The sequence below is a fragment of the Pongo abelii genome, chromosome 3, assembly GCF_028885655.2.
Source record: "Pongo abelii isolate AG06213 chromosome 3, NHGRI_mPonAbe1-v2.0_pri, whole genome shotgun sequence".
NCBI lineage: Eukaryota > Metazoa > Chordata > Mammalia > Primates > Hominidae > Pongo > Pongo abelii.
The window spans coordinates 1,426,373-1,453,304 of record NC_071988.2 but is presented as its reverse complement, the minus strand read 5'-3'; the positions used below and the strand labels follow the sequence as shown (position 1 = coordinate 1,453,304).

The window sequence follows — 26,932 nt, the reverse complement described above, 5'->3', positions numbered from 1 at the left end:
GTGCAAGCAGTCCTCCTGCCCTGGCCTCCCAAAGTGCTGAGATTACGGGCATGAGCCGCTATGCCTAGTCCTATCACACAGATTTTAAAGCAATTATTATAATCATGCTCTAAGAAGTAAAGGAAAACACTATTGAAAAAAATAGAAAGATTGAAAGTCTCATCCCAGAAAGAGAAGCTATAAAAAAGAATCAAATGGAAATTTTAGAACAGAAAAATACAATAACCAAAATTAAAAATTCACTGAGTGAGTTCACAAGAAGAATGGAGATGACAAGGAGGAAAATCATTCTGAAATTTTAGAAAGAGCAATGGAAATTATCCAGTCAAATAAAAGAGAAAAAAATTCTTGAAAAATAAACTGCTGGCCGGAGACGGTGGCTCATGCCTGTAATCCCAGCACTTTGGGAGGCTGAGGCCGGCAGATCACGAGGTCAGGATATCAAGACCATCCTGGCTAACACGGTGAAACCCCGTCTCTACTAAAAATACAAAAAATTAGCCTGGTGTGGCGGTGGGCGCCTGTAGTCCCAGCTACTTGGGAGGTTGAGGCAGGAGAATGGAGTGAACCTGGGAGGCGGAGCTTGCAGTGAGCTGAGATCGTGCCACTGCACTCCAGCCCGAGCAACAGAGTGAGACTCCATCTCAAAAAAAATAATAATAAATAAAAATAAACATCTGGGTGAGCATAGTGGTTCATGCCTGTAAACCCAGCACACTGGGAGGCTGTGGTGGGAGGGTTATGTGAGGCCAGGAGTTTGAGATCAATCTGGGCCACACAGCAACACTCTGTCTCTACAAAAAGTTAAAAATTAGCCAGGTGTAGTGGTGCACGCCTATAGTCCCAGCTACTCAGGCTGAGGTGCGAGGATTGCTTGAGCCGAGGAGTTCCAGGCTGCAGTGAGCCAAGCTCGCACCACCGCACTCCAGCATGGGCAAGAGACTAAGACCCTGTCTCAAAAATAAAATAAAATAAGTGAAATAAAATAAAATAAACAGAGCCCCAGGGTCCTACATGATGCTAGGAAATGGTCTAAGTTTTGTGTCACTGGAGTCCCAGAAGGAAATGAGAAAATAGAGAGAAACATTGAAAGAAATAGAGTATAAAATCTGCTGAAAAGTCATAAATTTATAGATTCAAAGAAGTTCAGTGAACTTCACAGAGGATAAACTCAGAAAAATCCATACCCAGGAACATCAATCAAACTACCAAAAACCAAAGACAAAGAAAATGCCTCAAAAGCAGCCAGAGAAGAACAGTGCACGGCGTGAGGGAAACATGGGTTTGAAAGCCTGTGGATTTCTCATTAGAGAGCACAGATGCCTAAGGCACTCGGCCAGTCTTAAGTGCAAAAAGAAACTAGTTGTCAACCAAGAAGTCTGTACAGCAAAAATGTCCTTCAGGAATTAGGTAAACTAAAGACATTCTCAAATGAAGGAAAACAAAGAGAATTTTTCACTGCAGATCTGCTCTAAAAGAAATGTGGGGCCGGGCACGGTGGCTCACACCTGTAATCCCAGCACATTGGGAGGCCAAGGCAGGTGGATCACTTGAGGTCAGGAGTTCAAGACCAGCCTGGCCAACATGGTGAAACCCCATGTCTACTAAAAATTTAAAAAAAAAAAATTAGCCAGGCATGGTGGTGGGCACCTGTAGTCCCAGCTACGCAGGAGGCTGAGGCAAGAGAATCGCTTGATCTGGGAGGCAGAGGTTGCAGTGAGCCGAGATTGCACCATTGCACTCTAGCCTGGGTGACAGAGCCAGATTCTGCCAAAAAAAAAAAAAAAAGAAAAAAGAAAAGAATAGAAATGTGAAAGAGGGTCCTTCAGGCAGAATGGAAATGATTCCAGAAGGAAACTTGGAACTGCAGAAAATATAAATATCTTGGTGAATGTAAAATACTATTTTTTCTTCTTACATTGTTAAAGCATACATGATAGCTGAGAGTAATGAGAGTTAAGAGCAAAAATTATAACATTGGGGAAGTTATGAGTGTATATAGATGTAATAATGATTATAACACTGGAGAAGTTATGAGTGTATATAGATGTAATAATGATTATAACACCAGGGGAAGTTATGAGTGTATATAGATGTAATAATGATTATAACACCAGGGGAAGTTGTGAGTGTATATAGATGTAATAATGATTATAACACTGGAGAAGTTATGAATGTATATAGATGTAATAATGATTATAACACTGGAGAAGTTATGAGGGTATATAGATGTAATAATGATTATAACACCAGGGGAAGTTATGAGTGTATATAGATGTAATAATGATTATAACACCAGGGGAAGTTGTGAGTATATATAGATGTAATAATGATTATAACACTGGGGAAGTTGTGAGTATATATAGATGTAATAATGATTATAACACTGGAGAAGTTATGAATGTATATAGATGTAATAATGATTATAACACCGGGGGAAGTTGTGAGTGTATATAGATGTAATAATGATTATAACACTGGGGAAGTTGTGAGTATATATAGATGTAATAATGATTATAACACTGGAGAAGTTATGAGTGTATATAGATGTAATAATGATTATAACACCGGGGGAAGTTGTGAGTGTATATAGATGTAATAATGATTATAACACTGGAGAAGTCATGAGTGTATATAGATGTAATAATGATTATAACACTGGAGAAGTTATGAGTGTATATAGATGTAATAATGATTATAACACTGGGGGAACTTATGAGTGTATATAGATGTAATAATGATTATAACACTGGGGGACGTTATGAATGTATATAGATGTAATAATGATTATAACACTGGGGGAACTTATGAGTGTATATAAATGTAATAATGAGACAACTTTCTATATAAGGGAGCAATGTGGTTGTGGTGAGAAGTTCTCTACATCCCATTCTAAGTGGCAAATATTAATTATAAAGGGACTGTGACAAATTCAGCATGTATATTGTAATCTTCAGAACAATTGCTTAAAACAAACTATTTAAGGAGAGAGTGAAAAAACCCAGTAGATGAATTAAAGTGGGAGACTTCAACATAGAAATAATCCAGCAGAAGGCAGGAAAGGGACGGCAGAGGAACCAAATGAGAGGCCTGAACAGACACTCATAATAAAGTGTTAGGTCCAAATCCAAATAAATAGTTAAAATTAAATACCCAGGAATTCACCAAATAAGGGAAAGATCCCTACAATTAAAACTACAAAGCAATGACAGGAATTGAAGAGGAGGTGGGGGCGGGGGTTCACTCCTGTAACTGATGACAGGAATTGAAGAGGAGACTGGGGCGGGGGTTCAGATCTGTAATCCCAGCACTTTGGGAGGCCAAGGTGGGCAGATACCTGAGGTCAGGAGTTCAAGACCAGCCTGGCCAACATGGCGAAACCCCGTCTCTACTAAAAATACAAAAATTAGCTGGGCGTTTTGGTGGGCTTGTAATCCCAGACACTTGGGAGGCGGAGGCAGGAAGAATTGCTTGAACCCGGGAGGTGGAGCTTGCAGTGAGCTGATATTGCGCCATTGCACTCCCGCCTGGGCAACATAGTGAGACTTCGTCTGAAAAAAAAAAAAAAAAAAAAAAAAAAGAAGAAAAAGGAAAAGAAAAGAAAAAGAAGTTGAAGAGGTCACAAAAAGATATTCTGTGTTCATGAATTGGAAAAATCAATATTGTTAAAATGTCCATACTACCCAAAGTGATCTACAGATTCGATGCAATCCCCCTATTAAAATACCAATAACACATCCCAGGAATAGAAAAAACAATCCTAAAATGTATATGGAACCACAAAAGACCCCAAATAGCTAAAGCTATCCTGAGAAAACAAACAAACGAACAAACAAAGAACAACTGTAGGAATCACATTAACACATAGATCAATGGAACCGAGCAGAGAATCCAGAAACAAGTCTATATACCTACAATTAGCTCATTTTCAACAAAAGTGCCAAGAACCTACATTCAGGAAAAGACAGTCTTTTCAATACATGGTTCTGGGAAAACTGGATATGCATAAGCAGAAAAATGAAGCTCAACCCCTATCTCTTGTCATATACAAAAATCAAATCAAAGTATATTTAAAGACTTAAATCTAAGACCTCAAATTATGAAACAGCTATAAGAAAACATTAAGAAAACTCTCCAGGACATTGGTCTGGGCAAATGTTTCTTGAAGAATACCCCACAAACACAGGCAACCAAAGCAAAAATGGACAAATAAGATCACGTCAAGTTAAAAAGCGTCTGCACAGCAAAGGAAATAATCAGAACAATGAAGAGACTACCTGCAGAATGGGGAAAATATTTGCAAACTACCCGTCTGACAAGGGATTAGTAAGCAGAATAGATAAGGAACTCAAACAACAGTATAGGAAAAAAAACTAATTATCTGATTTTTAAATGGGCAAAAGTTCTGAGTAGACATTTCTCAAAAGAAGACATACAAATGGCAAACAGCCATGTGAAAAGGTACTCGACATCGCTGACCATCAGAGAAATGCAAATAAAAACTATGAGATATCATCTCACCCCAGTGAAAATGGCTTTTATCCAAAAGCTGGAGGGTAACAAATGCTAGCGAGGATGTGGAGGAAAGGAACCCTCACACACTGTTAGTGGAAATGTAAACTAGTGCAACCACTATGGAGAACAGTTTGGAGGTTCATCAAAACACTAAAAATAGAGCTACCATACGACTCCTCAATCCCACTACTGAGCACAAACCCCAAAGAAAGGAAATCAGGCCTCCGAAGGGATACCTGCCCTTCCATGCTTGTTCCAGTACTGTTCACAACAGCAAGATTTGGAAGCATCCTAAGTGTCCACCAGGAGATGAATGGATAAAGAAAACATGGTACTTATACAAAATTCCATCATAAAGAAGAATGAAATCCATGACCGGGCGTGGTGGCTCACGCCTGTAATCCCTGCACTTTGGGAGGCTGAGGCAGGCAGATCACCTGAGGTCAGGAGTTTGAGACCAGCCTGGCCAACATAGTGAAACCCCATCTCTACTAAAAATACAAAAATTAGCAAGGCATGGTGGTGCATGCCTGTAGTCCCAGCTACTCAAGAGGCTGAGGCAGGAAAATGGCTTGAACCGGGTGACGGAGGTTGCAGCAAGCCGAGATTGTACCATTACACTCCAGCCTGGGTGACAAAGCGAGACTCCATCTCAAAAAAAAAAAAAAAAAAAAAAAAAGAATGAGATCCTGTCATTTGCAACAACATGGATGGAACTGGAGGTCATTGTATTAAGTGAAATAAGCCAGGCACAGAAAGACAAATTTTGCATGTTCTTACTTATTTGTGGGAGGTAAAAATGAAAACAACTGGACTCAGAGAGAGTAGACGGATGGTTCCCAGAGGCTGCGAAGGGTGGTGGGGGTGGGAGTGAGGCTAATGGGCACAAAGGGCAGGTAGAAAGAATGAATAAGACCTAGTATTTGATAGCACAACAGGGTCACTGTAGTTAATAATAATTTAATTGTACATTTAAAGATACCTAAAAGAGTATAATTGGATTGTTTGTATCACAAAGGATAAACGCTTGAGGGGACGGATGTCCCATTCTCCATGATGTGATTTTTATGCATTGCACGCCTGTATCAAAGTATCTCATGTACCCCATAAATATATACACCTACTCTGTATCCACAAAATTAAAAACAAACACATAGTTATATTAAATGTCAGTAATGTAAATATACCCAGTTAAAAGGCAGAGATTGTTATACTGAATTTTAAAAAATATCCATCCCACTACATGCTGGCCACACAGAACCCACTTTATATATGACTATATTTGTAAATTAAAAGTTAAAGGATAAAAGAGATATACCAGGGAAATGTTCATCAAAAGAAAGCTGGAATGGCCATAATATCCGATAAAGTCAGCTTCAGAACAAGGAAAATTATTAGTGGTAAACAGACATTACATAATGACAAAAGGGTCAATTCACCAAGAAGACATAAAAACCTAAATGTGTGTTGCCCTCATAACAGACCTTTAACTGAAAGGAGAAGTAACAGACTCACAACTCTAGTTGGGGCCTCAACAGTCCTCTCAGTATCACCAGAACAATTAGGCAGATAACGAGGGAGGATACAGGAGAACAATACCATCAGCCAACCATTTCTAGATGACATTTACAGCATCTGCCATCCAACAGCAGCAGGACACACGTTCTTGTCATGTACACATGGAACTCTCCAGAGAAACCATATCCTGGCTTATAAAACAAAACTAACAGATTTAGAAGAATTAAAATTATGTAAAGCATGTTCTTTGACAATAGTGGGTTTAAACTGGAAATGAATGACCCAAACACACCTTTAAAACCCCAGAGGCTGAGAAATTAATGATTACACTTGTAAGTAATCCATGGATCAAAGAAGTTCTCTTAGAAGAAATTAGAAAGCATTCTGGACTAAATACAAATGAAAATTTAAAATATCAAAATTTTTGATATGCAGTTAGAGCAGCTCTTAGAGGGAAATTTTTAGTAATAAATGCTTATATTAGAACATCTCATCGACAACCTAAGCTTCTAATTTAGGTAACTAGACAAACAAGAGCCAAAGAAAACCAAAGCAATCAGAGGAAAGAATAGTAAAGATAAAACAGACATCAGTGGAATTAAAAACAGATAAACAGCCAGGTGCAGTGGCTCATGCCTGTAATCCCAGCACTTTGGGAGGCTGAGGTGGGCGGATCACTTGAGGTCAGGAGTTCGAGATTAGCCTGGCCAACATGGAGAAACCCTGTCTCTATTAAAAATACAAAAGTTAGCCAGGTGTGGTGACGCATGCCTGTAATCCCAGCTACTTGGGGGTCTGAGGCAGAAGAATCGCTTGAACCCGGAGACAGAGGCAGCGAGCTGAGATGGTGCCACTACACTCCAGCCTGGGTGACAGAGCGAGACTCCATCTCAAAAAACATAAGTAAATAAAATTTTAAGAAAAATAGAAACAGAAAAATATTAGATAAAATCAATGGAATCAGAAGCTGGCTCTTTGGAAAAGTCAATAAAAATAGGTAAGACTGATAAAGAAAGAGAAGATACAGGTGACTCATTACAGGCATAACAGGGGCTATCACTACAGAGCCCACAGGCATTGAAAGGATAACAAGGGAGCATTCTATGCACAGATTTAGCACTTTAGGTGACTGGACCAATTGGAAATCCACAAACTACCAAGACTCACTCAAGAAGAACTAATAACCTGAACAGCCCTATCTCCACTAAAGCAGTTGAATCCACAGTTAATAACCTCCCCAAAAAAGAAAACTCCAGGTCCAGATAAATTCACTGGTGAATCTTACAAAATATTTAAACATAAAAATAACTCCAATTATATACAAAACTTAATCAAAAAATAGAGGTGGAAGTGACACTTTCTATTTTATTTTATTTTTTTCTCTTTTTTTTGAGTTGCAGTCTTGCTCTGTCCCCATGCTGGAGTGCAGTGGTGTGATCTACGCTCACTGCAAGCTCCGCCTCCCAGGTTCACGCCATTCTCCTGCCTCAGCCTCCCGAGTAGCTGGGACTACAGGCGCCCGCCACCACGCCTGGCTAATCTTTTGTATTTTTAGTAGAGACGAGGTTTCACCATGTTAGCCAGGATGGTCTCGATCTCCTGGCCTCGTGATCCACCCGCCTCAACCTCCCAAAGTGCTGGGATTACAGGTGTGAGCCACCGCGCCCGGCTGAAAGTGACACTTTCAACTCATTTTACTGGGCCAGAATTCTCCTAATACCAACACCAAAGTCATCGCAAGAAAAGAAACTACAGGACAAAACCTCTCAGGCACATAGATGTGGAAATCTTCAACAAAACACTAGCGATCAAATCCAGAAACATGGAAAGCATGAACACATGATGGCCAAGTGGGGTCTACCCCAAGAACACAAGGCTGTTCAACACAGAACGCCAGTCATCACAATCCACCACGTCAACAGACGCAACGAGAGAAGCCACACAAGCCTATGGATACGGAAAAAAAAAAGTGATAAAATGCAACATCTGTTAATGATTTTACAAATTTCTCAGAAAATTAAGAATAGGAAGGAACTTCCTTAACCTGGCGCTGTTGTAAAATGTTTTTGAATTTTTAGGATTTAATCACTGATCGCAGGTATACAGAAATTGGATTGACCTTTTTCAGGCTGTTTTCTCTGACTTTGCTGACTTATGAATTCTGGGTGCTTTTTCCTTGGGATTTTCTACGTAGATGATCATGTCGTCTGTAGGCAGGGCTAGTTTTATTTTTTTCTTTTCAATATGTTTACATTTTATTTCTTTTTCTTGCCTGAAATATTTACAGGTGAAGCAACTTAATGTCTGAAGATATATTTTAAGATTCCAGAATAAAGGTGTGGCTTTGGATACACAAAACCATATTGACACCAAAATGCTGACAGATGTTGCATCTGAGTGACAGGTCCCAGGAAGCTGATCTTACTCTGCTCTGTATTTTTGTGTGTGTTTGAAATATGTTATAGTAGAGGGTACTTTTTTTTTTTTTTTGAGACGGAGTCTCCCTCTGTTGCCCAGGCTGGAGTGCAGTGGCGCGATCTCAGCTCACTGCAACCTCCGCCTCCCAGGCTCAAGCAATTCTCCTGCCTCAGACTCCCGAGTAGCTGGGATTACAGGCACCTGCCACCATGCCCGGCTAATTTTGTATTTTTAGTAGAGACGGGGTTTCACCAGGTTGGCCAGGCTGGTCTTGAACTCCCAACCTCAGGTGATCTGCCCACCTCGGCCTCCCAAATTACAGGCATGAGCCACCGTGCCCAGCCTAATGGTACTTTTTAACCTATTGCCACCCACAAAACAACCTCAATAGCTGACCAAATGGAAAAAAGACAAAGCTCACAAAAAAGACAAAGTTCACAAAAAAAACAAAGCTACATGGCTAATATTCATGAAGGAAAATGTTTCTTCTCACCAGTGTCCACAGAAACGGCAACTGCCACAGAAGGAGACAGGGACGCCACCCTGTGGGATGGTGCCCATGCCAGTGATGCCGGAGACGTTACCCAGCCTTTAGGAATTCCCTCCCTTTAACCCAACACATCACTTCTGCTGTCTCCTGGAGGTGGACTCAAGTCTAAACAAGAGTCTGCGCAGCAGTGGTTCCAGGCACAGAAAGCCAGACTGCCCAGGCGCACGGACTGACGGCTCACGCCCTCCGTGTGACGGGGTTCTGTGGGAACAGTAAAACGTGTGTTACGAAGTCTGCTATGACAATAAGAAATGCCTAGGATATAAGGAGGGGCCAGCATCCAAGCGCCCAAGGCTATAGGTGCAGCGCCCACATTTATGTTTTTTTGTTGTTTTTTTGTTTTTTTTTGAGACAGAGTCTCGCTCTGTCACCCAGGCTGGAGTGCAGTGGCATGATGTCGGCTCACTGCAACCTCCGCCTTCTGGGTTCAAGCAATTCTCCTGCTTCAGCCTCCTGAGTAGCTGGGACTACAGGTACTCGCCACCACACCCGGCTAATTTTGTAATTTTTTTTGGTACAGATGGGGTTTCACCATATTGGTCAGGCTAGTCTCAAACTCCTGATCTTAAGTAATCTGCCCGCCTCGGCCTCCCAAAGTGTTGGGATTATAGGTGTGAGCCACAGCGCCTGGCCAACATTTATGTTTTTAAGAAGCAGAGAACGAGATGAGAGGAAAGCAGAAAACGGCAAGGTGTGAGCTGGGCCGTCGATGTGCCGTGGGTTATGGGAGATGTTGCTTCTCCTCTGTGCTTTTTCATGAGCACATGTTACTTTGATCACTAGAAAAGGCAACAGTTGTCTACGATCACTGTGAGTGCAGGATGTCCTCACAGAGACCTGGCAGGGTTCGGCCAGGTCAGCAGGAAGCCCAGGTGGCATCCTCGTCACAGCTGGAAAGAGATACCGTCCCAACCAGCACCCCCGCTGGGATCACGGGGTGTGGTCCTGGGTGGTGTCTCTGTTCACATTCCCTTATTCATCCCCAGCCCTGAGCTGCCTCCCACATCTGCCATGTTGGGTTATGGGATGTGCCGTGGGTTATGGGAGATGTTGCTTCTCCTCTGTGCTTTTTCATGAGCACATGTTACTTTGATCACTAGAAAAGGCAACAGTTGTCTACGATCACTGTGAGTGCAGGATGTCCTCACAGAGACCTGGCAGGGTTCGGCCAGGTCAGCAGGAAGCCCAGGTGGCATCCTCGTCACAGCTGGAAAGAGATACCGTCCCAACCAGCACCCCCGCTGGGATCACGGGGTGTGGTCCTGGGTGGTGTCTCTGTTCACATTCCCTTATTCATCCCCAGCCCTGAGCTGCCTCCCACATCTGCCATGTTGGGGAGGTTGGGGAGGGGACATGGAGCCTCACCCCCTGGCCTCCTCAGTGTGATGACAAATGGGCACTTGGATAGGGGCTGGGAGGACTGACGTAATGGGGCATCCTTTGGTGAGGCAGCCGCCAGGACCCATCTTGAGTATTGACCCCAGGGCACATCAACAAAATTAAGTTCAGTAATTGGCTGGGTGAGGTGGAAGCTTCTGTAGTTCCAGTTACTGAGGAGGCTGAAGTGGGAGGATCATTTGAGCCTTCGAGTTCCAGGCTGCAGTGAGCCGTGACTGCGCCACCGCACTCCAGCCTGGGCGACAGGGTGAGACCCTGTCTCAAAAAGTAAACAAAAGTTATCATTGGCCCAGCACTTTGGGAAGCTGAGGCAGGAGGATGCCTTGAGCCTGGAAGGTCGAGGCTGCAGTGAGCCAAGATCTCTCTGCTGCACTCCAGCCTAGGTGATAGAGTGAGCCTGTCTCTAAAAAGAAAAAAAAACTATGGCAGACATTGCCATGAAATGAAAAAAGCAACAGAAAGTGAATGCCAATGGTGAAAGTTTTATTGAATTTATATATTAGTAGTAAAAAAATTAACTATGTATTATAATGCAAAATCGGAAAAGGAATGGGTTGATGCTTTTTAGTGACATTAATGTGATAAATATTTCCTTTTTGGAATGATTTTAGATTGACAGCAAAGCCGCGAGGAGCATGAGAGAGCACCCACCCACACCCCACGGCAGCCCTTATCCACCTCTTAAGTCACCCCCGGGCATTTGTCAAAACTAGGAGAGCGGCATCGCCACGCAGTATGAAGCAAATTACACACTCTCTGGGATTTCACCAACCTTTTCCCCCAAGAATGTCCCTTCTGTCATCCAGAGTCTAGTCCAGGACACCAAACTGCACTCGGCATGGATGTATTTTTAGCAGAAAAAGGCTCGTGAAGAAACGTGTCCGAGGTAGTGAGTGCCGCGAGGCGTGGGGGCGGCCTGCGCCTGGAAGAACAGGGTGAGAGCCACCGAGTTCCGCAGCTTGGTCTGTGCGGCCACTGTGCCATCTGTTTATTTTGAACCTACTGTTTACACAAAAGAACGAGTGGGACCTGGGGTGGAGTGGGGACAGGAGCTGAGCTTGAAATTGAACCACGCTCCCAAACCGCAGGCCTCCTCTCAAAATGGATGCGTGTGGCCGCATCGGCGGGCCAGAAGCAACTGTGAACCGGGATTCTATAGACTCGCTTCCGTGTAGGGCACACACTTAGCAAAGGACGTTTACATGCTCATATGCTACCTGTCCACATGCACACACCCGGCAGTACCCACAGCCGCCACTTCAAGCTTCGACCCACAAAACGCATTCGTGGGCAGGAGTGTTGATCACGCACATTGTTTAGAAGCACGTCTCCTGCGGTGGGAGGAAGCAGGTAGCCCGTTTGTTGCTTTCACTTTTTTTTTTTTTTTTTTTTTTGAGATGGAGTTTTGCTCTTGTTGTCCAGGCTGGAGTGGAGTGCAGTGGTGCGATCTCGGCTCACCGCAACCTCCGCCTCCCGGGTTCAAGCGATTATCCTGTCTCAGCCTCCCAAGTAGCTGAGGTTGCAGGCAACCACCACCATGCCTCGCTAATTTTGTGATTTTAGTAGAGATGGGGTTTCTCCATGTTGGTCAGGCTGGTTTCGAACTGCCGACCTCAGGTGATCTGCCCACCTCAGTCTCCCAAAGTGCTGGGATTACAGGCATGAGCCACCACGCCTGGCCTCACTATTGTTTTAAATTCCCTACAGACGGGGTGCCCACTGCCCGGCCACCATGCCCAGAGACAGTGAGGAGGACCTGGGCCAACTGGGCAAGGGATCAGCCTGGCCTGACAGGGAAGGGGTGGCGTGGAGTTTCGAACAGGGAGCCAGCCCCGCTGAAGCCCCCTGGATCCCCGCCAGGAGGTTCCAAAGAACCTCAGTCTCCCAGAAGACAGGCGCCTCTGAGGCCCACAGCTACTGGGCAGGGCAGACTCACTGGGCCACACCTCCAGGCCTTTCCCACTAGGAAGCCCAGCAAGGGAAGGGCTGCATTCACCAGAGCCACCTGCAGGCACCAGGCTCCCTGCAGCACTGAGGACTAGGGGAAAAGCAGCCGTCAAGCTGCAGTGTCTGTGATGTCATCAGATTTCACCCCAGACCACCATGTGTGTCCTGATTTTGGGCATGGGACAGCGGCACTCCTGAAAGGCACACGACCTGGGGCAGCGGAGCCAGCGTGGGTCCTCCATTCCACCAGCAAGCCAATACATCCTGCATTGGGGGGCAGTCTTGGCAGGCATAGGGGGTTGACCAGGGCAGCCAGGATGCAGCCTCTCTGAAGAGCTAATGTCAGAGCAGAGAAATTCATGTCAAAGAGAAGATGAAGAGGACGTGACTTCAGAACAAGGGGACAGCCAGTGTGAAGGCAGCTGGCCCGCTCACCCCGCAGGCAGCAGGGGGGCCATGCAGTGGGGGTGTGGGAGTCAGGAAAAAGAGAGGGAGGGTGGGCAGAGCAGTCCTGGCAGGCCCCGTGGACCCCGGCTACCGGCATGGGTTTGCCTCCGAGTGTGGGGTGGTGTTGGAGGAGCGTGAGGACTGGGCTCCACACACGCGGGGAATGGTCTGGCCAGGCCCTCACTTCAGAGAAAGACAGGAAAGCCGGTGGGGGACAGGGGCGCTCCAGGCCCCAAAAGACAGCCAGGAACGTGGGCACCTGCCCACCTGCCAGGCCTGCAGCTCCAGGCCAGCAGCACAGGCAGGCGGGCCCTCCACCCCAGTCTCTCAGTCCCACCCTCCACCCCAGCCTCTCAGTCCTGCTGGCCAGCTGAGGGCCCCACCTCAAGCAACCCTGCCTGACATGCCCACTGGCTGCGTCTGAGGGAGCGGGGCCATGCTGGGCCTGCTGGTGGGGACGAGGCCAGCGAGGCGGGCAGCAGTATCCCAGGCCTTCGCAGCACCTGTCCCCAGATTAGATTTCCCCTTTCTCATTACCACCGTAATGGGTCCTTCAGACCTCATTCCAGCCCTAGATATTATCTGACCCGTATAATTAATTAATTATAGCCCAAATATTATAGATTATTAAAAATAGCATAACTAATAGTGTAATATCTCAAGCTGTCGACTTTAATAGTCAACATTGTCTTGGCGGAGCTTATCAGCGCGGGACACCCGGTGAGAATATTGATTCCGGGTAATTTTAGCCGTCATCTGCCATCCTGACGGGGAATTGTCAGGTCCTCACCCGAGCTGGGCCTCATTTGAAATCGTTAAACCGCCGCGCAGCTCACAGTGGATCTCAATGTTTCCTTTTTCTCCCCTTCAATATGTTTCGGCAACAGAGAGGAAAATAAATAGAGAAGTGAAGTGGGGGAAGAGGGAGAGGAGGATCCGTTCAAGAGGAGGGGGTGACTGACTTGTCTCTTGCCTTGGGGACGCTGGACTGTGCATCCCCCGTCTTTTCTGGGGGGCTCCTTTTGGCCAAGCCCACGAGGCTGTGAGGGGGAGGGGCCAAAGGAGGGCCGAGGGACTGAGAGTCGCACACAGACACCGCACGTGGCACTGCAGCCCGGCCGGAGACCAGGGGGCCCAGTCCAGGGGCCCCGCCACAGGCCCGCGACAGAGGCCCCGGACACGCTCAAGCCAGGAGCAGAAACACACGCACCCACGCGCACAGATCCACAGACGCCCGGACGCTCACACAGGCCGTGGTTGGCATGCACCGTGCGGTCACACACGGACACGGACACGCGTGGACGCCCCGCAATGCACACGATCGTAGGGACACGTGGATGCGGACACTCGGACACACCGCGCGGTCTCAGGCGCACGCACCCACTCGGAGACCACAGGTCGGACGCGCGGGATGGACACCCACGCGCCACTCACGGGGTCTTGCGGGTGCCGGGAGGGGCCGAGGCTTAGCAGGGGGCGGGGGGATCCGCGAAGGTCGCAGAGAATCAGAAAACGCAGGGGCGGCGCGGGGGCGAGGGCGGGGCCGGCTCCCAACAGCCGAGAGGAGGGGGGCCGGCGGGGCTGTGGGGGGAGGGCAGCTGCGGGGGCGGTGCAGGCCAGGAAGGAACGGCCCCCGGGGGAGGGGCTCGGCGGTGCGAGAGGCGTGGGGGGGGGGGGTCGCTGCGGGGTGGGCGGGGCCTTCTGAGACCCCGGCCTTGGGCTCAGCCCGGGGCGCGCCACGTGAGCGCGCAATAGCCCGTGCTCACGCGCCTACCCCACCCACCTCCCACGGACACGCGCCCACCCCAACCGCCTCCCGCGGACACGCGCCCACCCCCAACCACCTCCCGCGGACACGCGCCCACCCCCAACCACCTCCCGCGGACACGCGCCCACCCTTACCCCCTCCTGCAGACACGCGCCCACCCTTACCCCCTCCCGCGGACAAGCGCCCACCCCCAACCACCTCCCGCGGACACGCGCCTACCCCACCCACCTCCCACGGACACGCGCCCACCCCAACCGCCTCCCGCGGACACGCGCCCACCCTTACCCCCTCCCGCGGACACGCGCCCACCCTTACCCCCTCCCGCGGACAAGCGCCCACCCCCAACCACCTCCCGTGCTCACGCGCCTACCCCACCCACCTCCCACGGACACGCGCCCACCCCAACCGCCTCCCGCGGACACGCGCCCACCTTTACCCCCTCCCGCGGACACGCGCCCACCCCGACTCCCTCCCCGCGGGCGGCCCCAAGCAGGTGGTGGCGCCAGAATCACTCTCCAAGGCTTCCTCAGGAGCGTTCCTCAAACTTCTAATTATGATTCATGCGCGAGATGATGATAATTTAATAATCACGGAGCTGCGGGAGGCATTAACCTCAATTAAGCTCATTGCGCGGCCTGACCCGCCCTCCCTACGCGCCCTCCGAACCCAGAGCGGCCCTGCAGGGCGGGGTGAAGGTGCCGAACTCTTTCTCTGTGCCAGGTATTGAGCACCTGCTCTGTACCTGGCCTCTCAACCCCTTACTCCTCCTTCCTCCCCGCACCCACCCTGGAAGCTGCCTGCTCCCCTGCGCCAGGCGCGGGCCGCCTTCTCACTCCCGGAGCCCTCCCAGACCGCATCCGCCGCCTCCCTCCTCCCTGAAAGGCTGCGGTAACCGCGGGGTCTCCCTGAGCGCGCTCATCTCTGCCCCTTACGGCCACCACAGTGCCCACCGTGTCAGAGGAGCCACGAGGAGCCCCGTGAGTGATAACGGGGAATGGGCTCCTCGTGGGGCACGGCGTGCTGGAGGAAACGCTGGCACCCGCGTCTGGGGTAACGGTGGGGAGGATAGAGGTGAACACATGGAACCCTGTCACAGAGGGAGAAACTGAGGCAGAGGAGCCAGGTTAGAGGGTGGGCTCCGGGCAGACGCACGGTGGTGGTGCTGAAGCCACGTTTTCTCAACCCCAAAACTCAGCGGCCTGCAGTGGCTAGGGGCACCACTTCTTCCAGGCGGGTGGTCTCTGTTACAATGTCTCTGGGAAACAACCCAAAAGACAGGGTCGAGGCGGCACCGTCTCCTGCTCTGGGCTGTGGTCGGCTCAGTGTGGCTGCCCTTGGTGGTCTCATCAGGATGAAGGCTTCGCATTGGATCCAGTTGGCTCCACGTCTTCATTCCAAGTCCCAGGCTGAGGGAGTAATCGCTCCTGCAGCACGTTCTCATGCAGGGGGTCTCCAACCGGCAGGGGGCCCTTATGGCTTGAGCTCAGAACCCACACCTCACCACTCTGTCCACTGCGGATCATGGGGCAAGATCAGCTTCAGCGTGGCTGGAAGTGTTCGTTCCCCAGAGGAAGGCCATGGATCACGGAGAGGGTAAAGGGAGGAGAATTGTGAGTAAACTCTCCCATGGGTCACATTGCTGATTCAATTAACGCTTCCCCAGTTGGATGGGGCTGCAATGAGGGAGGACGGGCCCTACCGTGAATGCACACCACACATCCTGGCTCCTGATTTGAGCTGGAGCCAAGCTCCACAGCATGGCAGGGATGACCACTCCCCCTGTGCAGGGGACTCCTCAGGTCTCTGTTTCCACCCTCTTCCTGCACGGCCTCTGGGGAGGACAAAGCAGAGCCAGAGGCAGGGATTCAGATGCGTTCAGATGCCCGGGACTTACCAAAGGCAGGGATATCAAGAGGGAGTCCAGGAAAGACAGAGCCAGAACTGAATAAAAATACCTCTCTGTAAAGTCCCCCGTGGCCTGATCCGAGGGCAGCTCTGGGGTGTAAATCCCACCAGCTGCTCAGCCATGGAGGTGGCGGTAGTGCGCTCCCAGGTGTCTCTGGGGGCCCAGGGAAGTTCCTCCAAGTTAAGCCATGGCACTCACAGCAGCCCAGAGCAGGGGTCCACCAGCCCACACAGAGAAAATGGATCAGTGCTAGGCCACACTATTCGTGGAGGACAGAGTCAAGGTGGCCAGAGCCGTTTCCCTGCCCAGGGGCTAGACAGATGGACCAGGATGTCAGACCGCTAAAAGGGTGGAGGTGGGGTGCACAGGCTGAAACACTGCCCCACCGGCCAGCATTGGGCCCTTCACGCTTCCCTGTCCCAGAATGCTTTTGCCTTTTGCATCCTGCCTCCACCTTGATGAAGGACAAAGCTAAGTGAGACACACACCATGTCCAAGAGCCCACAGTCTCAGGGGCGGCGGGGGGGGGGATCCGCCAGTGAACAGATAAAGATCACGTGACGTGTTAAGGCAGAACTGCGGAAGCTTGGGTTGGAGGGTTGCACAGGATGGCACCTGCCTTACTTGAGGAAATCAGGGTGGTTTCCAGGTGGTGCTGCCACCAAGGGAAGCAGGGATGATGCATGTGCACTAGTGAGTGGCTAAGGGCACCAAGAGGTCATGGCAGCTCAGCCATCCAGGCACAGGGAGGGGCTCGGAGTAACCACCAGCAGAGAGGACATGGCAGCTCAGCCATCCAGGCGCAGGGAGGGGCTCGGAGTAACCACCAGCAGAGAGGACATGGCGGCTCGGCCATCCAGGCACAGGGAGGGGCTCGGAGTACCTGGTACAGGCCTAGGGAGCATACAAGGTAGCTGGAAGGATCCAGACAGGAATGGCCCCTGTTGCCAGGCTGCAGATCTCAGACATGGTCCCTGGCATTTCTGGAAGGGGAGGAGTACTATTCAATTTACGTTTTAGAATGATGGAAAGCAGACAGGACAGGACGCAGCCAGGCTGGGGCAGGGGCAGGCAGAGGCCAGGAGGCCAAGGCACCCCCAGACCCCCACTCAGGAGGGGTCTCCTGACCATGTGTCTTCAGGCAACATGACCCTGGTGATTCCCACAGAGACCCCCAGACGACTGTGGCAGCCACAGACAGGAGAACGCCTATGCTTCGAGCCCTGAGTACCGACAGGAGCTTGGGGACAAGGGAGGGAAGGTGGCCATCCCAGGCAGGCTCCAACCTGGGCATGCTGCTGCCCCATGCAGTGTAAGCCAGTGGCAGGCAGAGGCCAGAGAGGGCAGGGGCAATAAGAGAGAGTCTGGAGGGACAGAGCCTGAGGAGTAAGGACCCCTCTGGGCTTGGATGCTTTCTCTCAGAGACCAGTCACACGATTACCTATGACTTTGCACATGAAAAATGCTGTGTCAAAGGAACCCCAGCGTTCACATAAAAACCCTACCACTTACCGGCTGGGGACACTGAGCACAGCATGGGTCCTCACTGGCCTCAGGTTATGTATCTGTAAGGTGGTAATCCCTGCCCCGGCCTGACCCTGTGGTCAGTAAACCCTCAGGAGCCAGGGTGCTCTCCAAGTTCAACCAGCAGCACCTGGGAGAGGGAGCCAGCCGCGGCCACCTCTGCAGCCCTGATGGGAAGCCAGGCGTCCTGCCCTCCACATACTACCCATGTCCCCAGTTGTTCCAATTGTTTGTATCTTCTTGTTTTTAAGTTTAAAGGGTTTCAGCCTCACCTTTGCATCTCTGGTGGGCTCCTCGCCAGAAGCCAGGCCCTGTGCCACGTGCTTTCCCTCCTTAACTCACGCAGCTTGCAGGTAGGCGAATGGAAGCCCACGCGGTGAACGGCCTGGTAAACTTCTGGCCCTTTGGTGGATGCTGGCTTGGTCGAGGTGAACGGGCTGGCTTTTGATCGGGCTGTGTAATGTACGCCGTGCCAAGACTCCACACACAGCCTGCCGCCCTCTTCCTCCCCTGGGGCAGCCCAAAGTTTGAGAAGGAGTCGAGAGCGGGGCAGGGAGGTCAGAGACGGCTGGCTGGAGGCCAGGAGACACTCGGAGTTGCTGGCGCTGTCCGCGGTGCTGAACACGGCCCGAGCCCGTGGCCTCCGGGGGCGTGGCGGGAGCGCGCTGTCCGCGGTGCTGGCGCTGTTCGCAGTGCTGAAGCTGCCCTGTGCGGAGGCGCACGAGGCTGGGGCCGCGGGTCTCCAGAGCTGACGTGCTCTCGAGGTCAGAGCCTGTGCCCCTCTCGCTTCTGGTGTCCCGAGTGTGGTGCCCTCTTTCTTGAGGAGTCACAGGCCCCTAAGTGGGCATATCTTAGAGAAGGAACCCAGGCCTGAAAGCAGAGGGCTCCCCTCTGACTTCCCAAACTCTGGTGATCAACATGGGTCGCCGTGGCGCGGAGTGTGTGCAGGGGCGACAGGAGGGGACACAGGAGCCTTCTTCCCCGTCCTCCGCCCGCACCCCCCGCCCCCGTCCGGCAGATGCCAGGAGGTGCACAGCGAGGCTGTGGGGCCACGGGTGGGGTGGGGTGCACTTCGCACCAGGTAAACACTATACAAAGTGGAGGTGATTATGCCTCTGCCCAACCCTAGAGCCCCTGGGACCCTGCTGCCTTTCCAGCCTATCCAGCTAAAGCTTTCCAGGCAAAGAGAGAAGGGACCCCCCTCCCTGCACCAAGTAAAAGGCTGTGACCTTGTCGTCATCATTCGCCCCATGAGGGGAGGGTATCAGGGCCTGGAAGCTCGCATGGGACTCAACCCCTACAATTGACAGATGAAAAAAATGAGGCGGGGGGTGGTTCATAAACCCATGCTGAGTTCGTGGCAGTGGTGGCTGGCTCCCCCTCTTCCTCTTGTCCCTCAAACTTTAAAAACCTCTAATGCTGGGAAGAAAATCCTTGAAGTCTCAGCTCCCACCCATTCCTTTCCTCATGCTCCCTTCTAAGACCCTTTACAACCACCCATACTTCTGCTGTCCCAGGTGTGTTCCTGCCGACGCCCACACCCAAGCCCATCGTGACCGCACCTGGACCTGCAGTAGGGGAGAGCTCTGCAATGGAGGGAATGTTTCCTGTGCACTGGGCAGGCAGGGGCAGCCCACCCCCGGCACTGATTTCACCTGTCAGTGCCCACCTGGGGCCCTGCAAGAGAAGCTGGTGTCTTGGAGATAACCCGAGATGGCAGATGGGCAGAGATTGCACAAATGGGGGTCTAATTGACAATCAATTGTGATTAGGAGTGTAAGGACGTCTTTATAGCCCCAGACATGCTAGGCTGAGATCGGGGAGGGGAGGGAGGTTTCTGGGGATCTGAGAGAGGAGGAAGAGGGGTGCCCTGCATCTCTGTGGCTTACCTTGTTCCTCAGAGATGGGGGAGGGGTGGGGCAGGGGAGCACGCAGCGATGCCCTCTCCGAGCTTTTCCCAGGGGAGGCGACGGGAGGTGCCCTGTGTAGCTCTGGGGGACCCCTCAGGCTCCACCACCCGGCCCCTGCTCCTCTGAGCCTGACTGAAAACTTCGAAGTTCATTACCCTGCCCGCTGCCGCTCACATGAGGATGGTGTGGGGCAGAGAGAGGAGGGGAGGGAGGGCTCAAGGAGAACCTTGGGCCCCACAAACTTCAGATAGCCACGTGCTTTCGTCAAAGTGGCACTCAACCCTGACCAGCCCCCGCCCCCATCAGGGAGAACATTCTGCAGTGCTTGGTGTGCACGTGTTTGCTGGGAAACGAGTCATCGTTGTATATTATAACACAATTTCGTTATGCTATTCCCTATCGTATATAATGTGTTATATTTACTATGTTTTAGTGACAGTCATCATACATACTGCATCTATGTTGTATAAAACATCTTTTCCATGTGATTGTGTTCGTTTTGAAAGTTGTACTAAGAGTGCTGTGTGCCCGTTACCCATCCCTTCCTCACGCGCAGGTGTTCCAACTGTCTGGGACCCGGCAGGGGTGGGTGTTGTAGCTACTAGTGGGAGATGTTTGGCTGAGGTCAGGCCGTGGCAGGGACGGACGCTTTGAGTGGGTAGTGCTTGCAGGGAGACCCGCAGCCAGGTCAGGGGTCTGCCCTTGAGACTTGCCCGGCCCTCCCCCACCCAGGCTGCGCCCGCCACCCAGCGGCTGTGTCTCCTGGGGAGGGGGCACAGGGACCTGGAAAGGGTCTTGTGTGCCCCTTCTCGGGAAAGAGTTAAAGAGGAAGCCAAGACCAGCGCGGAGCTGGCCCTGGCGCTGACGGGGAAGAGGGAGATGCAGGGATGCCAGTGCGTTTGTGAGGGCTCTGCCGGGCTTGTGTGCCTGGGTGCTCGTGAACGGATCTGTGCTTGTGTGTGCTACGCACTTGTGGACGAGTGTGTGTGTGTGTGAGTGGCGTGTGCACCTCTATATCCAAATTTAGCTGAGGGAGGGGAGAGTGTGAAGAGTGAAGACCAAGATGGGGCGGAAAGGAGATAATTGCCTCCCTGCGATGGGAGATTACCCACCCTTCTTCCCCAGAGGTGATTTATAATTTAAAGATAAAGAATCATCAAGTCCTGGCAAGGAAGGACACAGTGTTGTGGATCTGATTAGAATCTCGGGATGGACCAGCAGCGGGGAGGGCGGGGGAGGGGAAAGGGGAGGGGAAGAGGGAGGGGAAGAGGGAGGGGAAGGCCTGCGGGCCCCCCTCCCCCAACAAGTTCCAGCCTCCCTGGGGCTCAGCGTGTCCGAGCTTGGCCCAAATTACAGCCGATCGGTCCACCATTATTTCTCCCAACTTTTAATTTCTGCTTCCAAAGGATCATTGCCCGCGGTAATTGCAAAGGACCGCCCTGCGCGCGGAACAGGCTCCGGGGACCGCAGCGTAAGGCGGCGCGCACACCCGCCGGTGCACGCGCCCGCGCGCTCACACCCTGAAGAAGCGCGCGCGCTCCCACTGCCGGCGCCCACCAGGGTCCACCTGCGTCTGGCTGCTCGCTGCGTGGGCAGGAGGAGGAGGGAGACGAGCGACCCGCCGGGGAGCTACCGCGATCCGGCACTGGGACTCCGGACGCCAGGCCCAATCCTCGAGGGCCGAGGGCCGCAGGGCCCTGTCCTGCAAACAACGCCGCTGTAGATAAAACGTCCCCAAATACTCAGGCCGCGGGGCTTCCTGTTTATCCAGATGTGGAGAAGGGGGCATTTGTCATATTATTTTTGGAAGAAACACACATGTTTCTCTTACTTGAAGAGGATCGATTTTATGTAGGCCGCCTGCTGTGTGTGCAATTTGCCGGTCCCCCTTTTGGGGGCGGGTTAAGAGGGACAAGCAGTCTTTCTCATTTTCGATTCCACTTCTAATGAGCGGCCGGGGGGCCGCCTGCCCCGCCCCTCTGCTGGGACTCCAGGTCGGGCCCTAATTTGACGACGTGAAAGGGGCGGGCGTGGGAAGGGATGGAGGGGCAGAGACCCTGAGCAAGAGAGACCCCGGAGACGCAAAAGGAGACCCCAAGCGGGAGCAAGCGAGAGAGGCGGGACCGAGACCCACGGAACGCGCGGGAGGGGGCTGCAGACCCGGCGGAGACTCGGAGAATCGCGCATGAGAACCTCTCCCTCTATCCCCACCCCAACTGCCGAGGGGCGCCAGAGCTGTGGGAGCCTTCGGAGCTCAGGGCCCTGCGCGCTGGGGGCCCGGAGGAGAGGCTGGGCCAGTCACCGCATCCTGCGCCGGGATGTCCCAGCCAACTCTTGGCGCTCGCTGGCCCGCGCGCCCTGGGGTCTCTGCGGCCCCGCCGCAGATTGATCCCGCAATTATTTAAAAGCCGGGGCTGTCTCCTCCCCCTTTGCCAAGGAGGCTGGCGCGCCGTTTCCGGACGAGCGGAGGCGCAGCGACGCGCCGCTGACCACGACAGCCGCCTGCGGACCGCGCTGGGCTCCGGGCTGCGTGTCTGTTCGTCCGGCCCGGCGGCTCCGTCTGTGTGTCCCGTGCGGAGCCCGCCTCCTCGGCCCGGGACCGTTCGCAGCCAATTAGGCGCGCGCGCTAACGAGGGCGGTGGAGCCCCGCGGCCGCCTGCGGTCGCACGTGTGTTCGGCGTGTGGGCGCGTGGGCGCCTCCGGCGGGGCTGCCATAAATGCGCGGACCGGGCGCCGCGGGCGCCTAAGGCGGCGGCGAAGGCAGCACCGGCCGAGCGCAGGGCGCGGCGCCGAGAGTGAGAGGAGCAGCGGCCGCCTGCGCGGGGTCGTGTGGCGGTGCCGGGGCCGCCAGGGATGGGAGCCCAGTAGGCGGAGGGAGCAGAGCCGCCGGAGCGGCGGGAGGCCGGCATGAGCGCTAGCGGCCCCGCGGCTCCTGGGGACATTCCCGCGCTGCCGCCGCCTCCCAGGCCAGGTTCGGGGCCCGCACCGCCCGCTCCCGCCGCCGCTGCCCGGGAAGCTATGGACGGGCGCGCCGAGCTGCCGGCCTTTCCCCGCGCTGGAGCCCCGCCGCTCGCGGCCAGCGACACTGTGCCTGCGGCGCCCGAGGGGGCTGGAGCGGCCCGGCCCGCAGCGCCCCTGCGCCCCACCTCCTTCTCGGTACTGGACATCCTGGACCCCAACAAGTTCAACAGCAGGAGGCGTCGTTGCTTGCTGCTGGGCCCAGTGGCGCCCGCTGCGTGCGCCCCTTGCGCTTCGGCCCCAGGCGCCCCTGCACCCGCCGCCTCGGGACGCCCGCCTCGCGCGGAGGAGCTGGAGCGCCGCACCCTCGCCGGCGCCGGGGGAGTCGGAGCCGCCGGAGCTGAGCCGCCGAGTGAGTAGGATGCGCCTGGCACCAGGTCGCAGGGACAGGGGGACCGGCGGCTTCTATGCGTTTACAACCCTGGGACACCATGGCGAGTTGGGTCTGGCCCACGCCGAGGCTCCGTGGAAAGTTCGCAGAGCGCCGGGACCGCACCAGCCCACCCGTGGCCTCCATCCGACCCGGACTGCAGGGCCTGCATCGCCAGGCTCCTCTGGAGAAGCTTAGCCGAGTCAGGCCCAGGGGCTGCAGGGTTGTGAGGCCGGTCCAGGGTTCGCCTCCGCGCGTCTCCGGCCTGGAAGGGTAGTTGGTGCAGGAGGCGAGGGGCCGCGCGCGGTGGCTGTCCCGTGACCTCCCCGCCCCCACTGTGCCCGCCCGAGGCCTCCCTCCCTCCCTCCTTTCTCCCTCTCTCTCTCTCTTTTTTTTTTTTTTTTTTTTTTTGGACAAATCAGACTAATTGTGACAAAACGCTGGTTATCTCTGGAAAAACAATTAAATCTCTTCGATTACAGTTAAGGGGAAATGTGCTTAGCGGCGGAAAGCGGCCGGTAATGGGGCGGCCCGCGCCCCCGGTCGGGTCGATATCCCATTACGGCGCGTGCATATCTCTTTCAAGCACCTTGCAAACTCCCCCCGAACATCTAAATTATAGGGTCAAAATTCGGATAATTACTCGATTAAAACCTATTACACTTATTAGGGGCCGCTATTGATCGCGAATTGCATTTGACCCGCTCCTGATTGCTTTTTGTGTCCCCTCCCCCGCCTCCTCCCTCCAACTTTCCGGCCCTGCTGAGGCACAGGGAGGACAGCGCGGGGCGCACCGGGCTGGGCCGCGGCCACCGGCTCCGCCCCTGGAGGTTGCGGGCCCACCTGCGCGGGGCTTCTTCCGGGTCGGCAGAGATGGAGGGCGAACAAATCCGGCTGAGTGGAGTGGACCCTACGGACTCTGCGGCGGCTGCGCTCAGAGCCTCCACTTGCGGGGAGCCTATGGGGCGGAAGGCCGGGATCCCGCTGAAGCCGGGAAGGCGCGCGCATAGTACAGCCGGGGAGTCATTTGGGCCAGGCACCCGGGGCAGGGCTGGGACGGCGCTCGCGGTCGTCTAGGGGCGGATCCTACTCCTGCTGAGGGACGCGGGGACCCAGACCACCTGCTGGCCTCCATGCCCGGTGGCCAGTCGCCCTGGAGGAATCTGACAGGAGCGATTGGTCATTTCTTACCGGAGATTTCGGTTCCGACCTGGCCGGAGAGCAGGCCGTGGCTGCCGCTGGGCAGCTCTGTGGAGGGCACCTGCCCCGACTCCTCCTGACTTAGGCCTCTAGTGCCGGGGCATAGACGACCCTGCCTGGGAGAGATGCTTTCTTCCAAATTTCAGAGACTCAAAATGCAGTCACTTCAGGGCCTCTGCTTGGAGGATGCGGAGCTGCTGTTCAGACTCGGCCGACGCGGGCCTTTAGGCCGCGGGGAGCCACTCCGACCTGCACGCCCGCCCAACCCTCCTGGTGAGGCCGAGCAGGGCCCTACCCGCGGCAACTCTGCGCAGGGGCCGAGGCGCGAGCAGGGGAGCCGGGGCTGACCCTCGCGACCGAATCTCAGGGCCTGGAGGCTTGAGGTAGGGTCGGGGCCAGGGCATAGGATTTGGGTCCCCTAAGCCCCATTCTCTCGGCCGGCTCCGGCCCCACCCCCGGGCCTGTTATGAAATGCCCGGTAATTGGCTGGCCCTGCGCCGGCGGTAATTGGAGGGTAATATAGGCCGAAATAAATTAAATGCCCTTAACTAGTTTGTACATTACACAAAATGAGTTTAATTAAGTTTGTATCAGCCCTGCGGATCGATCAGAGTTTCCACTCCGCTGTAATCTCCGCAGCCGGGCCCGGCCCGCAGCACCCGTCCAGCCCCGCTCAGGCAAACACGCCTGGCGCTGCGAGAACCGGCAGCGCGGGGCGAGGGGGACCCTCTCCATTGAAAGAAACAAGCAAGGGACCGAGAGGAGACGCGGGCGGCGGGAAGGAAGGACAGGCCGAGGGGAGGGAAACGACAGAGCGAAGGAAAGAGAGAGGAGGCGGGTGAAGAAGCAGGAGGAGCTGAGCAGGAGGAGGGAGGGAACCCTGGGGTAGGAAGCGGGGCGCGCGGAGGGCGGGATCTGGGAACGGGCAGGTCCTAACTGCCCTGTCCTGCCCTTGTCCCTCCCACCCGCAGATGCCGGCGACCCCTACAAGGCAGGGGAGGCCGAGACCAACGACACCAACGGCTACAACAGCGGCGGCGGCGGCCACAGCCCGAGCGCGGACAGCGGGGACGGGGTTCCCGACGACGAGGACGACGACGAGGACGAAGCGCCCGAGACTGAGGCGGCGCAAGGCGCGCAGGAGGCGCGGGGAGGCGGCGGCGGCCTCGGGGCCCGCGGGTCGGGCTGCCAGGGCGCAGCTGAGACCGACGCTTCCCCCGGAGCCACTGTCGACGAGGCAGCGGCCCCCGGACCCCGCGGGAACTCGCCCGGAGCCCCGGGCCCGCTAGGAGGTGCAGCGGCGCCGGGGGGAGCGGGGACCACCCCGCAGGGCACGGCGACGGCTGCAAAGCCCAAGCGGAAGCGCACGGGGTCCGACTCCAAATCCGGGAAGCCGCGGCGAGCGCGCACAGCCTTCACCTATGAGCAGCTCGTGGCGCTGGAGAACAAGTTCAAGGCCACGCGCTACCTGTCGGTGTGCGAGCGCCTCAACCTGGCGCTGTCGCTCAGCCTCACCGAGACGCAGGTGAAGATCTGGTTCCAGAACCGCCGAACCAAGTGGAAGAAGCAGAACCCGGGCGCCGACACCAGCGCTCCGACCGGCGGCGGCGGCGGACCGGGACCGGGGGCCGGGCCTGGCACGGGGCTGCCCGGCGGCCTCAGCCCGCTCAGCCCCTCGCCGCCCATGGGCGCCCCGCTCGGCATGCACGGCCCGGCCGGGTACCCCGCGCACGGCCCCGGAGGCCTGGTGTGCGCCGCGCAGCTGCCGTTCCTGTCGAGCCCGGCGGTGCTCTCGCCCTTCGTGCTGGGCTCGCAGACCTACGGGGCGCCCGCCTTCTACGCGCCGCACCTCTGAGCCCCGTGCCGCTCCGCCCCCGAGGCCACCGCCGGGCCCGGCTGTTTTCTAAGATTCCAGTCGTTGACTCTGTACATAACCGGTTGCTACGGAAGAGTTTTAAATTTATAAATGACCATGCGCGTCGGGGCAGGGCAGGCGGCTCCCGCGGGCTCGGCCCGCTGCGAAGCACTTTGCAGAACTTCACTCAATAAACCGCAGGCGGCCGCGCCCCCGTCTCCCAGGCTCCCGCGCCGCCCTCTGCCCGGCCGGGCCCACCCATGAATCCTCTCCGGTGGGTACCAAAGCGCCTCGGGTGTTGGCCTTGAGCGGGACTCCAGCCCGTTTTCCCACCGGCCTGGCGTCCCCCGGCCGGAATTCAGGCCTCTCTGCTGGTGCCTGCCCGTCGTCGTGGGCGCAGGGGCTGGGCGCAGGGGCTCACCCGCCAAGCTGGCTGAGGCTCAGGTCCCAGCGTCACCTCTCTGACCGCCCCCTCCGCGTCCCAAAAAAGAAGATCACGGGTCCCGGAAAGTGACCACCTGCTTCCTCTTCGCCTCTCCTCTTAGCTACGGAGCTGGTGGGGCCGCGGCTGGGTGCGCAGCATTTTCC

At 54.4% G+C, this 26,932-nt stretch overlaps 1 protein-coding gene and 1 long non-coding RNA gene across 2 annotated transcripts; both read left to right on the top strand.

The window, feature by feature from the left end:
- The first annotated feature begins 14,995 nt into the window (after nucleotides 1-14,995).
- On the top strand, nucleotides 14,996-20,388 carry LOC129059221 (uncharacterized). Its single transcript, XR_008524943.2, has 3 exons — nucleotides 14,996-15,538; nucleotides 15,912-16,171; nucleotides 19,509-20,388. It is a non-coding gene; the product is annotated as an uncharacterized LOC129059221 (long non-coding RNA).
- A 2,382-nt stretch (nucleotides 20,389-22,770) lies between these two features.
- NKX1-1 (NK1 homeobox 1) lies at nucleotides 22,771-26,582 on the top strand. The gene is made up of 2 exons (XM_024245687.2): nucleotides 22,771-23,271; nucleotides 25,461-26,582. The coding sequence occupies exons 1-2, from the start codon at nucleotides 22,809-22,811 to the stop codon at nucleotides 26,342-26,344; spliced, it is 1,347 nt and encodes a 448-aa protein (XP_024101455.2). The 5' UTR covers nucleotides 22,771-22,808; the 3' UTR covers nucleotides 26,345-26,582.
- The last annotated feature ends 350 nt before the right edge of the window (nucleotides 26,583-26,932 follow it).